The 14,451-nt window shown below is 31.4% G+C and overlaps 2 protein-coding genes across 9 annotated transcripts in view; one reads left to right on the top strand and one right to left on the bottom strand.

The window, feature by feature from the left end:
• Positions 1 to 10,823, bottom strand: part of LOC126746760 (uncharacterized) — a 31,570-nt gene extending 20,747 nt beyond the window's left edge. The window contains exon 1 of one of the 3 annotated variants that reach the window (XM_050455097.1): positions 10,455 to 10,823. In XM_050455097.1, the coding sequence (XP_050311054.1) occupies positions 10,455 to 10,541 (87 nt within the window). In that variant the 5' untranslated portion in view covers positions 10,542 to 10,823. The remainder of the gene's footprint in view (positions 1 to 10,454) is intronic. The other 2 variants (XM_050455096.1, XM_050455099.1) reach the window with 2 other exon arrangements.
• A 169-nt stretch (positions 10,824 to 10,992) lies between these two features.
• Positions 10,993 to 14,451, top strand: part of LOC126747071 (putative leucine-rich repeat-containing protein DDB_G0290503) — a 119,534-nt gene continuing 116,075 nt past the window's right edge. For all 6 annotated transcript variants that reach the window (XM_050455564.1, XM_050455568.1, XM_050455567.1 and 3 more), the window contains exons 1-2: positions 10,993 to 11,176; positions 11,237 to 11,851. In XM_050455564.1, coding sequence (XP_050311521.1) covers positions 11,144 to 11,176; positions 11,237 to 11,851 — 648 coding nt within the window. In that variant the 5' untranslated portion in view covers positions 10,993 to 11,143. The remainder of the gene's footprint in view (positions 11,177 to 11,236; positions 11,852 to 14,451) is intronic.

Raw genomic sequence — 14,451 nt, 5'->3', positions numbered from 1 at the left:
AAAAACCAAAAAGGGGGAAATCTAATCATGCTGCAGTGTCAATAAAATACCACGTTCGTCTGAGTAAAGGAGAGATTATTAGAGTTTGTGCCAAGTCATTTCTAGGAATTACAAATTTAAGCAAGGACCGCATACAAAGAATTGTAAGAAATTTTGTTGTAACAGGAGAGATACCAAGGGAACGTAGGGGTGGTGATAGAGTGGGTCCAAAAAATGGAAAACGAAACTGCATCAAACAATTTATAGAATCCATTACATGTACCGAGACTTATTACTGTAGAAACAAGAGTGTGAGGATTTACTTGCCATGTGACTTAAATTTTAAGAAACTTTTCAACCATTATCGTCCGAAAGTTCCACAGCCTATGCATGTAAAAATTTCTTATTTTCGAAAGTATGTGAATGCTAAGTACAATATCGCTTTTGGAACTTCGCTAACTGACTGTTGTTCTACTTGCTTAAGAACAAAGGAGCAGCTAAAAGTAGCAACTTCTTTAGATGTTCGACAAAACTTAGTCACTCAGCATCATGTTCATATCGCAAAGGCAAAGGCTTTTTTTTAAACTGCTTAAAAATCCTGAACCCAACACAACTTACTTTTCATTTGACTGCCAGAAAAACTTGGCACTGCCAAGACTACCTGATCAAGCAGCATATTTTAACCAGCAAATCAACTATAATAATTTTACCATTGTCGCTGGAACTTCTAAAGATAAATTAAGGCCAAGCAATGTGTTTTCTTACTTGTGGACATAAATTGATTCCCGCAAAGATTCTAATACAATTGCATCAGCATTGCAACATGCTCTTAATAATTTTGATCCCAGTATAGAATCAGTTCGTCTGTTCGCTGATGGTTACGGCGGACAAAACAAAAACACGAATATGATGGCAATGTTGGCTTATTGGCTTCTAGAAGAAGCGCCGAAACATATTAAACAAATTGAACTGATTTTTCCGATCGTCTGCCATTCCTTTATTCCGCCTGATCGCATCTTCGGCCTTATAGAAAAAGATATTAAAAAAATGCCTGTTATCGTCAAAATTAGTGACTACGATGATTTAATTAGAAAGCATTCCACTATACGGAAAATCGGTATCGATTGGGATGTCTTTGATTGGAGAACACAAGCAAAATGTGTTATTAAGCTGCCTAGTTCATGGCACTTTCAATTTAATAAGGCAAAGCGGTTTATTTTTGTAAAAAAAGATAAAAATGTTCTGATCCGAGGTGAGCCCAATTACAACAATGCTATTGGAAAAGCTAAAAGTGTTTGTAAAAAAATTTTAGCCTTTCTTCAATGGCTCCTCTGAAATTACCACTGGGAAAAGAACTTAAACTTAAACACTACGGAGAAAATTGGAGAAGCCTTCCGGAACTAACGTTTTATAAAAAACACTTAAAAAAAGATTCTGCCTCACCAGAAGAAACCGTTGATGGTTAGGATTTTTTTTTTCTGTTTTTTTCTTTATATGTTTTTTAAGTATCATGACGAATTCATCCATATCATAACGAATTTCAATGTTTTATTTCTATGACAAAATAACTTACTTTATTGAACTAATTACTATTTTTTTTTTAATTTAAGGTACCTATGTATTTTCAAAAATGGTTATTTGCAATAAAAAACCCTGGTTTTTTAAAACTTTGCAATTATGTTAGGCTGAAATCTCCTAAATTACATTTCTAAAAGTCATAAGTAACAATTATAAAAACCTTTCAATTGCGAGAAAAATACTACAGGGCCTTTAATCGTTTTTTTCGATTTCCCAAAAAAAGGCTTATGAGCAAAAAGCAAGTTTTGCAAATAATGGCCTCAAATGAGAATTAATTTTTTTTAAAGAATATACTAAATAAAAATTAAATGCACTAAATGTAACAACAATTAATAAAATAATTTTTAAATTGCAATGGGACATACTAGTACAGACTTTAATGCTGATTTATGAATAAAAACATTATTAGACCTACTGTTTTCTTTTTTTTTTTTTGTATTATCTGGCACTAGGACATCAATTTGCACTACGTTTTATATTTTAATTACTACTCAAACTGCAAAATTTCTAAGTTTATTCGGGACTATTATGCCTATACACCGCCTACCATGTTAGTTTTATAGTCTTTAATGTAGTTTTGCACCTAGATAACTGAATGCCTGTATGTGCAAATAGAAAGCTCAAAAAAAAAGAAAATCTCCCTACACTCCATAATTAACTTAGTTACTATGACAAACAGAAGTAGATATTAGAAAAGAATACATTACTGTAACCTGTTTCTATGCCCATCATTTAATTATTTTATTAAACAGCAGTGCATTTTGAAATATAAATGTTTTACACTTTCTGCTAAAAATTTTAACTTTTAACTGTTATTGGTATTACATTATATAGTTTTGGAGCTAAGTACTTAAAAGATTTTAAATTTAAAGATTTGTGACTTACCGGCATGACAGTACTAAATATCTATTAACATTTGTTCTTGTCTGATGAGAATGGTTTATTTACATTATTCCTTTTTTATGCATACATATACAGGTTGTTAGAATATACAATTTTTGAATATTATACACACTATCATCATACAGGCTATCAGTGCTATATACTTTACTTTTTTTTATAAATAACTTTTAGAATGTAGTTCTCCTCAAATTGTAAAGGTGAAAAATACAGAATTCAAAGAAGCATATCTGGCAAACCTGATAAACTTGCGCAGAACATTTTCAATCCTCTCAATGTAAATGAGAAAATGAGGTGACCATTAGGTAAATATATAGTGACTTCAATGCTGACACATTTGGTGAAGTCTTTACAAGATCTCTTGATAAATTCCAGCAGTTCATTAGCTCTATTTATGGTATATTCGAAGTGGTGGGAAAAAGTAAGTGTCGGGCTCACAAACACACCTAAATCCTTGACTGAGCCGCTTTAAGAGGATACCGTCAATAACATATTGACAAGGGAAGGAGACCCTTGAAAAGTAAACCTTATGAATCCACATTTCTCATGATCAAGTGATTTATTAACTTTGTGAAAGGGATGATAATTTAATTATTTACTGCTTTTATTAATTTTGTATTAATTTCATAAGTATCCTTATTGTGGCTGTTTCTTAAATCATTAATGGCTTTCATTACTTCTTCAAAACTTGCTATTTTAAACCTCAAATTCAAATAAATTCAAATTCAAATATATTACGTAAAGTTATATACAAAAGTGTTATTGTTACATAGGTAAATAAGTACAAATAAAAATAGATAACAACCCTATTTCATGAGAGAAGAAAAATAACGTTAAATACCTACACACCTAATGTAAAAATCCAAGAAGAGGAATCGGCCTAAGGCCATCTAATGACGTACCTTGTGTGCAGATTTCCTCTTCCAAAAATGGCACAGATATTAAGAGGTTAAGAACGGCAACAGCCCGGCCGCTATGCAGAACCAGTATTGGGGATAAAATCTTTAGTTAGTATTACTTATTTCAGGAAGAATGCAGTTTATACATTAATCTAATAAAACATTTTCTTGAGCCCTAGAGTTGGAAGCCCAAAAAATTATACTATATCTAGCAGTGATTTCGAAATTCACAAAATATAGTGTTCTTCTAGATGACTCATCCATATATTTGAAACAAATCTAATGCAGTAACAAATTTGATTGAGTTTTCCATTCAGATATTCTATATAAATATGGTTATCCTAGGTTAAAAACACATTAACAAAAATACCCAAAAATTTGGTACTGCTTCTTCCTATTTTAAACTGGGAATCAGGTTTTTCTAATTTGTTTAATTTGGTACTGCATAGAATTAAATTAGTTTTTTCCTTATTTAGACATAGGCTGTTGTTCTTAAACCAATGATCTGCCAATTTAAATACAAATGGGTCATTCTCAAAAAATTCAAAACATTTAGGTCTCTTCAAGATTTTTATGATAAAATTTTTATAAATCACATTTATTAAAAGTAATTTAATACTCTTTTAAAAGCATCCAAAAACTCCCCTCCGTTAGTTGTCTCACTATATGCTTTATAATAAACTTGTCATTTATTCATGCTCTAAATATTTTAGTATTCTTTATCCAATTTGTGAAACATGTCATAAAACAATAAGATTTAATTTACACTTTAAGTTTCAAACATCACTAAAAAATTAAGTCATTTAGATAACAACGTATTTGGTCTCTTCTTTATATTCTCTTCTCCGTTAGAACATTTTAAAAATCTGTTAACAGGTAGATGGAGTATGCTGCAAATTGTCAATCCGCTTTAGTACAACGCTATTGTGTGTTTGGAAGTAAACAAAATCGTTCAGTTCGAGTAATTAGTGCAAATTTGAGGATTTTTATCGCAAAAAAGTAAGTAAAAGTGTTTTTGTCATGCATGGAACGCCCCTCCGTTACCCTATGTAGTAAATTATTAAATATAATTTTAGAACATTTAATAATTAGTGAGAATTCCAATCATAAACAACCGTTGTACTGTTATTCTAGAATATACATAACCTCATCCATTTTTATAGAAATGCCGGGACATTTAAAATTTCTCTCCTCCATTACTTTTATTAGTAACGGAGGGGAGTAACTGTAACGGAGTGGAGATAATTGCTGATAAATTGATTATTATGTTGTCATTTTACTATTTTAACATTTCTTATACCTTTGCTGTTGCAGAATGGTAAAAACAAAAAAATAAAAGCGATTCGGAAATTAAAAAAAAGAGAGAGAAGAGCAAAGAATCAATGCGTCGACTTCGCGAATAGTGATCCAAATACGTATGAGGAATCAAAAAGGAAAGAAAGAGAAAGATACCATGCTCGAAAAGCAGCAGGAAAAATTAAAAGCATTAACGATCTGAACCCAAGGGATCAACGACGAGTTAGGAAAATATGGCGTAGTAAATTCAAGGCGCGATATGAACGAAATAAAGAAAACCAACGTTTAGAGACCTATTTAGATGAAACCACGCCTCCTAGTACTCCAAGACGTAGCCCACTATTAGATGAAAATATTACTCCGAGGGACAATACTTTAGAAGATGTACATGCAGGTCCTTCTCGATCAGGCAGCAGACAAAGTTTGACTGGACAAAAAATAAGACGCAAGAATAGACTAAAAGGAAAAGGACTAAATATGAAAATTGAACTAAAAAACTAGAAGAGTCTAAAAAGCGTGCTAGGAAATATAGATAGGATATAAAGCGTTATTATAGATTAAAGTCTAAAAATAAAAGTGAAAACGGAAGTTCTGAAAAAAAAACGAGTCATGAAGTTGGTCGATTCATTAAAAGTTGACAAAAAAATAAAAAGAGGCTTTTATTTGGAGAAATACTTACTTCCCAGCTTAAAGAAAACTTTAGGCAACAAGGTAAAACAAAAGACAAAAGGAAATTTTTACATAATATTTCTGGTGATATACAGTGGTGGCCAACTAATTAGAAACAGTGTGAATAAATTAATAAAAATCATAAATCTTTTGTAAATAAAATTGTTTATTCTTAAATTTCTCGCCCATTGTCGTAACTAACATTTACCTTTAATATTACCATAAATTTAGTGGATTTGTCTTCAAATATATACTTTTAAAACAAAGTTAATTTTTTATACAAATATTGAATTGGACAACTAATTAGAAACCAAAGAATTATCAATTTAAAAAAACAAAATAAGAACTCTAAACCCTAAATAAATTAATATTTTGTAGCAAATCCCTTATTTTCAATGACAGCTCTACATTTCCTGGGCATTGACTCCACCAGATGTTGACATCTCGCTAGTGGTATATCGATTTCCACGTCTGCTCTGCTTCTTCCGCCAGATCTTTAAGGTTTTTAATATTTTTATGTTCTAAAAGTTTTTTCAAGTCTCTCCAAACATTCTTAATGGGATTGAGATCCGGACTACATGAGGGCCAATCAAGTACATCAACATTGGTATCGTCAAACCATTTTTTTACAGACTTAGCCGTGTGCTTGGGATAATTGCCTTGTTGCAAAACCCAAGACACCGGCAAAGTTTCATCAGCAAACGGCAACATGTGGTTCTCCATAATATCTTTATATTTTTCTTGGTCAAGAATACCGTCAATTTTCACTAATGGACCAACACCACGCCACGAAAGACATCCCCATAATTGTATATTTACACCTCCATGTTTGACTGTGCTGGTTGTATACTTCGGATTATTTTCCGCACCCCTTGGTCTTCTCACAAATATTCTACCATCACTACCAATGCGATTTATTTTTGTCTCATCAGACCATAATACTTTTTTCCACTCTTTTATGGTCCTTAGCGAATTTTAATCTAGCCTGGCGATTTTTCTTCTTTAGCAGTGGTTTCTTGCGGGATACTCGTCCAAATAGGTTGGCCTCATTAAGTCGTCGTCTTATAGTTCGTGATGATATCGCGATAGCTGGAGAAAGTTCTTCTTTAATCTGGTTGGAGGTTAAAAATGGATTCATTTTAGCCATTCGAACAATAGTTTCTTCAGTTCGTTGGCTGGTTTTTTTAGATCTTCTGTTGCGTGGAATATTTTCGTACGTTTTATGTTCTTTTATGTGTTTAAGTCCAACCTCTTTCCCTTAGCGTAAAAATTAGTTTACGCATTGACGGATCACAATTTTTTTTTCTACCCATTTTAAACTGTGGAAGACACAAAGACAAGGCTTGTAGATACAAAAAACACAAATTGTTACCAGTACAAAGGTTTGAAATCAACTATACGCACGTTTATTTTCGTCTTTTCTAAGTAGATGGCCAACTGTGTTATCTATAAATTTTGTTTATATTCAGCATTCCTTACAAATTTCTTAGTGGAATCTCTATAAATAAATTATATATTGCTGTTGTGATGAACAATCAAAATTTTACAACAAGTTGGTATTAATTTATTTTAAAGAACTGAAACATCGAATAAGGTACTTTTTTAAAATCGTTTCTAATTAGTTGGCCACCACTGTAATACGTCAATATGGATACACCAGATACCTTTGTAAAATTGCTTCTACCAATATATTGTATAGCAAACAAAAAATAAATCCATTATTGACAAAGTTCTACGTGTTAAAAGACTTGTGAGTGACTTTTTGACGCAAGATGATAATAGCCGACTTTGTCCCGGAAAACGAGACGCAATTACCTTTAAAAAAATAAAAAAACAAAAAATATAGTAAAAAAATAAAAATAGATACCTTAGTGCTACCCTGAAAAACCTATATTTGAAGTTCAAGCGAAATTATCCTGCAAATAAAATTTCATATGCAACGTTTTGTAAATTTCGACCCTTTTCGGTACTGCAACCCAACGTTAAAGATCGTAACACTTGCACATGTGTGATTCATGCTAATACAAGTTTAATTATTTCAAAATTAAAGCATTTGAAAATAATTAATGAGGGCACTCCAGAAGACCTTGTAAATAATTTATGTTGCACCAGTGAAAAAAGGGAGTTATGCTTGGAAAGAAAGTGTTTCAAATGCATAGCTAAGAAAGTAAAATTTTTATCATTCAACGAAAATGAATATACGAACTACCAAAAATGGCTAATGAAAAGAGAAACCTTAATAATAAAAGGACAAGAAAAAATCTGTACCAAGACTGTCAAAGAGAGAGTATTATGCACCAAAAAAGAACTATGGTCTATTCTTCAGGAATTCAGGACATTATACCAAAATTTTTGCTACATGTCAGAAACATAAAGCATCAGTATCAAACAATTGATACAATTAAGATAATTTATATTAAGTTATAGAGGGCTTAATTTCCATTGATTTTTTAAAATTTTTGTTCTTAACATTTTCTTTAGGAATTGAATCTTGTGTTCATGAAAAATAAAGTTTGTTTTGTTTTAATACATTTATAACATACATAAAAAATTGTGTATTTTCTTTCACAGTTTCCTCCGTTACCATCCTTCTCACCTCCATTACCTTAATTCTCTACTCCGTTACATCGAACCTCCACTCCGTTAAGTCCAAAAATTAAAATTTTCTGTTTTTGTATGAAATTGTTATTTGGAAGCTGGTAAACATATCAAAATTATTAAACAACATATTACTCTATCTAATACTATAAAAATATATGTAAAAAAGATACATGTACGTATTATGAAAAAAAAAAGTAAAATGTTTTGGTTTTGACAAGAATGACCCAAATATCCCTCCTTTCAGTAAGTTCATTGATATTAGATGCTTTTACTAACAGATTTGTGTCATCTGTAAATTGTGTTCATCTAATGCACTGAATTTCTTTCTTAATTTTTAACTCAACACTGCTTAACTAAAACACATAATAGATTTGCAGTTACTTCTATTAATACATATAATCATGTTCCAGACAGTATTAAGCTAATTCTCTATTTTTTAATATTTTTTTTTCAAATTGAAACATAACATACATGGTTACCTAGACAGAAACTAAGCAATTAATAATTACAAAAACAGAACTTATACTATCTTATATGTACCTACACATACACTCACACCCGTACATACTCCATAATATTACACAAATGCTCTCTCAAATAATCTCACATTTTCAAATATAATCATCCTACATTTTTTACTAAAATTTTAAATTTGGTTTATGCTTCTAACTGTTACAGGTAAGATATTGTACAACTTTGGAGCCAAATAGTTGAAAGATTTAAAATTTAATGTTTTATGACTAACTGGTAATACTAAGTGTCTATTTACATTTTGCTGTGTTAAATGTGTGTTAAAAGTGTGTGTGATGATAAATAAAATCTATTTCTTTCTTCTCTTTTTTATGAATAAACATGCAAGGCGATAAATAATTTTTGAACATTGCATTGGTTGCATAAAATTGACTTTTTTTATTTATTACTTTTAGAATGTAGTTTTGGACAATTTCTAGAGGTCTCAATGTAGTTTTATAGGTTCCTCCTCAAACCACTATTCCAGTTTATCCACGAATCTTGGATAAACCACTAGAAATTGAATAATTTTCAAAGAAATTGCTTTGTTTAGCTAACTTTAGCAACTATCTTCCAATGTTCATTAAGTGAGTTTATTTAATTTATTTGTCATGTTCAATAAGATTCTTCTTTTTTTATGACTATGCTAACTAACATTGTTGTTTAACTAAAGTTGTAAATGAAGTGAAGTTTTTTGATTCGATTTAATTCCCTTATGAATGTAGCAATACTTTTAAAAGAAGTTTGAATTGCGGGGAAGTCCGAGAAGGCTTTTTTTTTCTAGATGGAAACCATTAAATGATTATTCATACCATAAGGGAGGGTCTTATAGGAGGTCTCCTAGGCCCTATTAATGTCAAAAAAAGGCTTAAGGTCCTCATAAAACTTACATCTTAATAAGGATAAGTGTTTTATCATTTCTTTTACTAAATCTAGAAAAGTTGTCCCATTTGATTACCACATAAATGGTAATATACTTTCAAAAGTATTATATACTTTCAAAAGCTAATTAAAGATTTGGGGATTGACAGTTCCCTGACTTTCATACCCCATATAGATAATTTGTCTAGTAAAGCCCTTCGTACTCTTGGTTTTATAACTAGAAGTAGGTACTCAAGACTTTTCAGTAGCTGCCTTCAGAGTTTTATATCTTACTGTCTTGTCTGGTCCCCTTATTATGCTAACCATATTTACAGTCTTGATAAGGTCAAAAACAAATTTCTCAGGACTGGCAATTAAATGTACAAGATGAGTCTTTATTGCAACTTAAGTCAAGGCTAAATATGATTTCTCTTGAGGACTATGGAACCAGGTGTAATTAATAATGCTATTGATTTCCCTGAATTGTTATCGCGGATAAACTTTAGGTGCAATACCAGAGTCCTTAGAGACACATCTCCTTTTCAGGTTGAATGTCACCATACAAATTATGGTAAATTTTCTCCAATTAATCGACTCCACATGTTGGGAAATAGATTTAATCAGGCTTTTGACTTAGCGGATTTAAAGCCTTCAAAACTCAAAAGGTGTCTGAGTGAGTTTACTCGTTGAGTACTATGTGATAAGTATCAAATAAATTTGATTGCTTTCACTTTTCTTATTTTGATTTAAGGGTATGTTTTTAGTTGTTTTATATTTTTTTACTCAATTGGGGAAAACTTTATATTGTTGTATTCATTTTTTTTTGGCCAAGGTTAGTTAAGCTTAAATTTTTCTGGAAGTTTTGTCTTATTAGTATATCTTGGGCTGCTATTTTATATATTAATATACATTGAGATAGATATATTATTGATGTATAGAAAAGATGGATATTTAATAGTACTCAGATTAAGTTCATTATATATCTTATTAATATATTTGTTGATGGCAGAATAATTATATACATTTAGCGTTAGGATATAATTTATGTAATTTTGTTAGAATGGGGACATAATAAATACATAAATAAATAAATAAAACCTTTTGACCTAAATACAAAATATCTTCCCCTATAGGTATAAAAAATTAGAGAGTAAAACCTACCTGATTGGCACAAGTGTCCTTAGCATAAATCTGACTTAATTGAGCAACTAAAGCTATCCAAAAAAAACTGGTTGCAATTACGCCCATTTTATTTCTATTGGATTAAAGTGGATTAATAAATGATTGATGAAATGTGGGGCTCCTTTTCACTTTTTCGTTCTCCATAAGTCTTCGCACGTATTATTTGCTCCCTAGGGGGAAATCAAGACGCCGATCAACCTTATCACCGTAAAAATACGTATTTTGTTTGAATTTTTAAAGTCTATTGTGATAATATTCACTATTTTGCGTTGTGCGACATTTAAAATTAAAATAAAAGATAATATGGAAAAATGTAAACAAACCGGTTAGTAAATACGGACAAGGTAAACAAAAACGATTGTGAGAGAGAACGTTTGCTGTCACAGTGAGTTAAACAAGGACAAACCACGGGTCACGTGACAACGGACCTGCTAGATTACCAGCGATCACATGACCCCAATTCAACCGCTTTTGACATTTTTGAATTTGACATTGACGTTTTAATTTTTTGTTTTGATCGTAAATTTTGTTTGGATTTTCGGTTTTTTAGAGAAAAGAAAACCCAAAAATAACTTTTAGCGGTTTTTCCGCACATGTGAGTTGATTCATCGCATTATTGGCGGCTCGCTTTGTGACTACTAAGGACTATTAATAATTAACACGTTAACATGGACGATCCGGCGGACGAAGCTTCTGAAAGTGTAAATAACCTTAAGGTAATGTTTGTGGGAATTCTTATGTATTTTATGGCCCTATTTTAGGATAAAATTGGTCCAGAAAGAGACAAAGAAGTCGACACACTGGAACAAGAGGAGGCAATCATGTCTGAGGCCTCCATAAGTGAACATATAACCTCCGAGGGTTCAAGTGTTGAAAATGACCGGTCATTTCAAGAAATCGAAATACTTAATCAACCGAGCAATACAAAGTCGGTATCGAACATTTCTCAAGAGCCCCAACCAAATTCCTTAGATTTAAGCAGTTTTGATAATACTTTAACCAATGGGTTACCTGACAATACCAATAAACCTCTTCAAGAGCCCCATACCAGCGGTACTAACAATGCTAAAAGCATTTTAGAAGAGATTTTGAATAATTCACAGTTTAATTCTACTATAGACCTTACTAATTCTAAAGAGGACAGTTTTAATATGTTTGCTAACCTGGATTTAAGTGATAAAAGCCTTATTAACTTGCCTGAGGCAACTTTTGACTTAATGAATATGAAGGAGAGTAAAGTTAAGTTGCCAGAAGAGGTTGCCACTGTAAAAGTGCAGGACCTGGATTCTTTTAGGGAGATGAGCAATCCTACATACACTTCCAGTATGATTTCTGCCACTGAATATAGACAATTGCAAGAGGAGTGCCATAGTAAGGTAAGTACTTGTATAACATTTCGAAATAATTCAGTAGAAGAGGGTGACCTAAAAAACAAAACACATGCTATTTATTAAGGATTTAGCTGAGCTTTTTGAGTTTTTACAGATGGTTTTTTCATAATAATAAGTGGTATTTTGTATCACAGTTGTGGTTTTTATAGCAACAATCATGTGACATACCATACAGTAATTAGTTAACCTTCATCAATCAGAAAGTAATATAAACTCCAAAATACATTTTTCAAAAAAATTTTATTTATTTACTTATTTGTTAAATGTATCAACAGATACTAAATTAACATATCATAAAAAGTACTAAAATAATTAATAGTAGGAAACATGACAATGAGCAAATACAAAATGCACATAATAACAGAAACTAGAGTTCGATTAAAAGATGAAAGGGCCACAAGCGTCATACCAAAAGAGTACGCAAGTAAAGCCTTTCTCTCTCAATGCACCACCTATTTTGGGACAGAGGCGCGTTATATTAATTTCACTGTAGTTTCAACACAAATACTAATGAAAAACGCAGTAACGCTTTCGCATGGGCAAAATTACATTGCGAATAGATGTCGGACGATAAAGATGCATCCCTCTCTATAGAGAGCGCCTTTTTGACATTGCCAAGTTGTTATATTTTGTAGGTACTGGGGCAAAGTCTTGAAAATAAGCCTGTTATGGGAAATTTACCTGAATCAAGGGTTTAGGTAACAGTAAACGATTAGCGTGAAGTCCTTTAGTATTTGCCATTTGGTACTGTGCTTTTATCGTGTTCGTTTGTGTTTTTAAATATTAGGGTGCAAATTATTTTTTTAAATATTAGTGCGGAAATTAGTTTTTTTTTCAACAATGTCTCCAAAAAAAGTTGGAAAGAGTGGTCTTATTATTCATAGTCAAGGGCGAGAAATCGTGGCGAATGTAAGTGGTTTCATGCAGCAAGAGGCAGAAGAAGGAATTACTATACCTTTAAAAAATCACAGGTATATGTGACATTTTATTATTTTATTAGAATACTTTAGTTTTTTATTTTATTTTGTTAATCAATGATTTTAGTCAGGGAGATATTACCTACATTACATATTATACTTCAATTCAGTGCCTTATGTTTTTTAGCTAAAATTTGTACACTAAAGTGTTTTAGCTATGCAGGATGTCTCGGTAGTCGAGGGCGAGGAAAGGGGGAGGTTATCGTTATTAAGAATCAAAATAACGTTAGATGTGGTTGATCAATAATTATTGTTTGTTAAAAAGTTATTTTTATCTACATCGAATATTGCGTGCACTAAAAATGTTAGGCAAAACAAATGCGGTATTCTATACGGTTTTATTTTTGGCTATGTTTGATTCTTAAGGGTGTCTATTTAATTATAAAACATTTTGAAAACACCATAGATACTTTTTCTAATGGACGCCGACACAATGCAATTTGCCTTTAAATACTTACTCGCCTAAACCTAAAGCTAATTCAACAAATTTGTTTTAACCAATTTCTCAAATCAAAAATCAAAAAATGTAGTATATCGCTTTAATTTTATATAGCTTTTTAACAATCAACAAATGGATCCACATATAGGGTTATTTTAATTCTAAATGACCCCCCCCTTTTCTCTTTAAGTTTGATCGTTGACTTCTAGGATACCCTGTATATTCAAAATCATCTTTTCAAGAAAACGAACTTTTGATATTTTTCACCATTAAAGATTTATTAAGGTAAATCATAATACTTTGTAGGCAGAGAACTTTAGCTGCAACTAAAGTGTGAAAAAATACTTTGCAAAAAATTGTGCAGGAACGTACAAAAGTCGAATGGCAAGGACCGGGCTCTTCTTTTTCAACGCCTAAAAAAACAAAAAAAATAAAGAAAAGCAAATTGGATAATATCTTGCCACATCAGATAAAAGATATTAGAGAAATTGTTTACAATTTTTATGTAATGGAGAAGAAACTACCGACATTAAAGGTTATGTAATTAAACTAATTATTGTACAAGCACTGTTCAAATATGGTCAAATTGTAGGTGTGTTACAAAAAATCAACGATCGCCAATTATTAACGGAATCGATCAGCGTAAGCAGTTTAAGACTGCTCCTAAAGCAAAATGGAGTTAGGTAAAAATTAATTTCACATTTTATTTTAAGTTTTTTACTGACAATCTGAAAGAGGATTCGTTAACAACGGATTACTTATATTCAAATCAGGTACTTTTAGTTGCGTTTTCGGTCATACATCTATTTTCATATTAAATAATAAATATATTTTACTCTTTATTTACTTACAGGTACAAAAACTCGGGACTATCACAAAGATATGAACCACGATAATTTTATGACCTGGGTTAAAAAGCAATTACTGCCGAATTTACCTGTAAGGTCTGTCCTCATTGTGGACAATGCTGCATATCATAATGTCCCTACACAAAAGAATATCACAACGGCTTCTAGGACGGACGAAATGATATACATGTAATGAATAAAATACATATAATGAAAAAGGAATACCAGTGGATTCCACAAAAACTAAGCCACAGCTCTATAATATTATCAAAGAAAATAAATTTCGTTTTCCGACCAAATACAAGTTGGATGACCTGCTAG

This window comes from Anthonomus grandis, chromosome 18 (assembly GCF_022605725.1).
Source record: "Anthonomus grandis grandis chromosome 18, icAntGran1.3, whole genome shotgun sequence".
In the NCBI taxonomy this organism is placed as follows: Eukaryota; Metazoa; Arthropoda; class Insecta; order Coleoptera; family Curculionidae; genus Anthonomus; species Anthonomus grandis.
The sequence above is the reverse complement of the archived record's forward strand: the minus strand, read 5'-3'. Positions and strand labels throughout refer to the sequence as shown.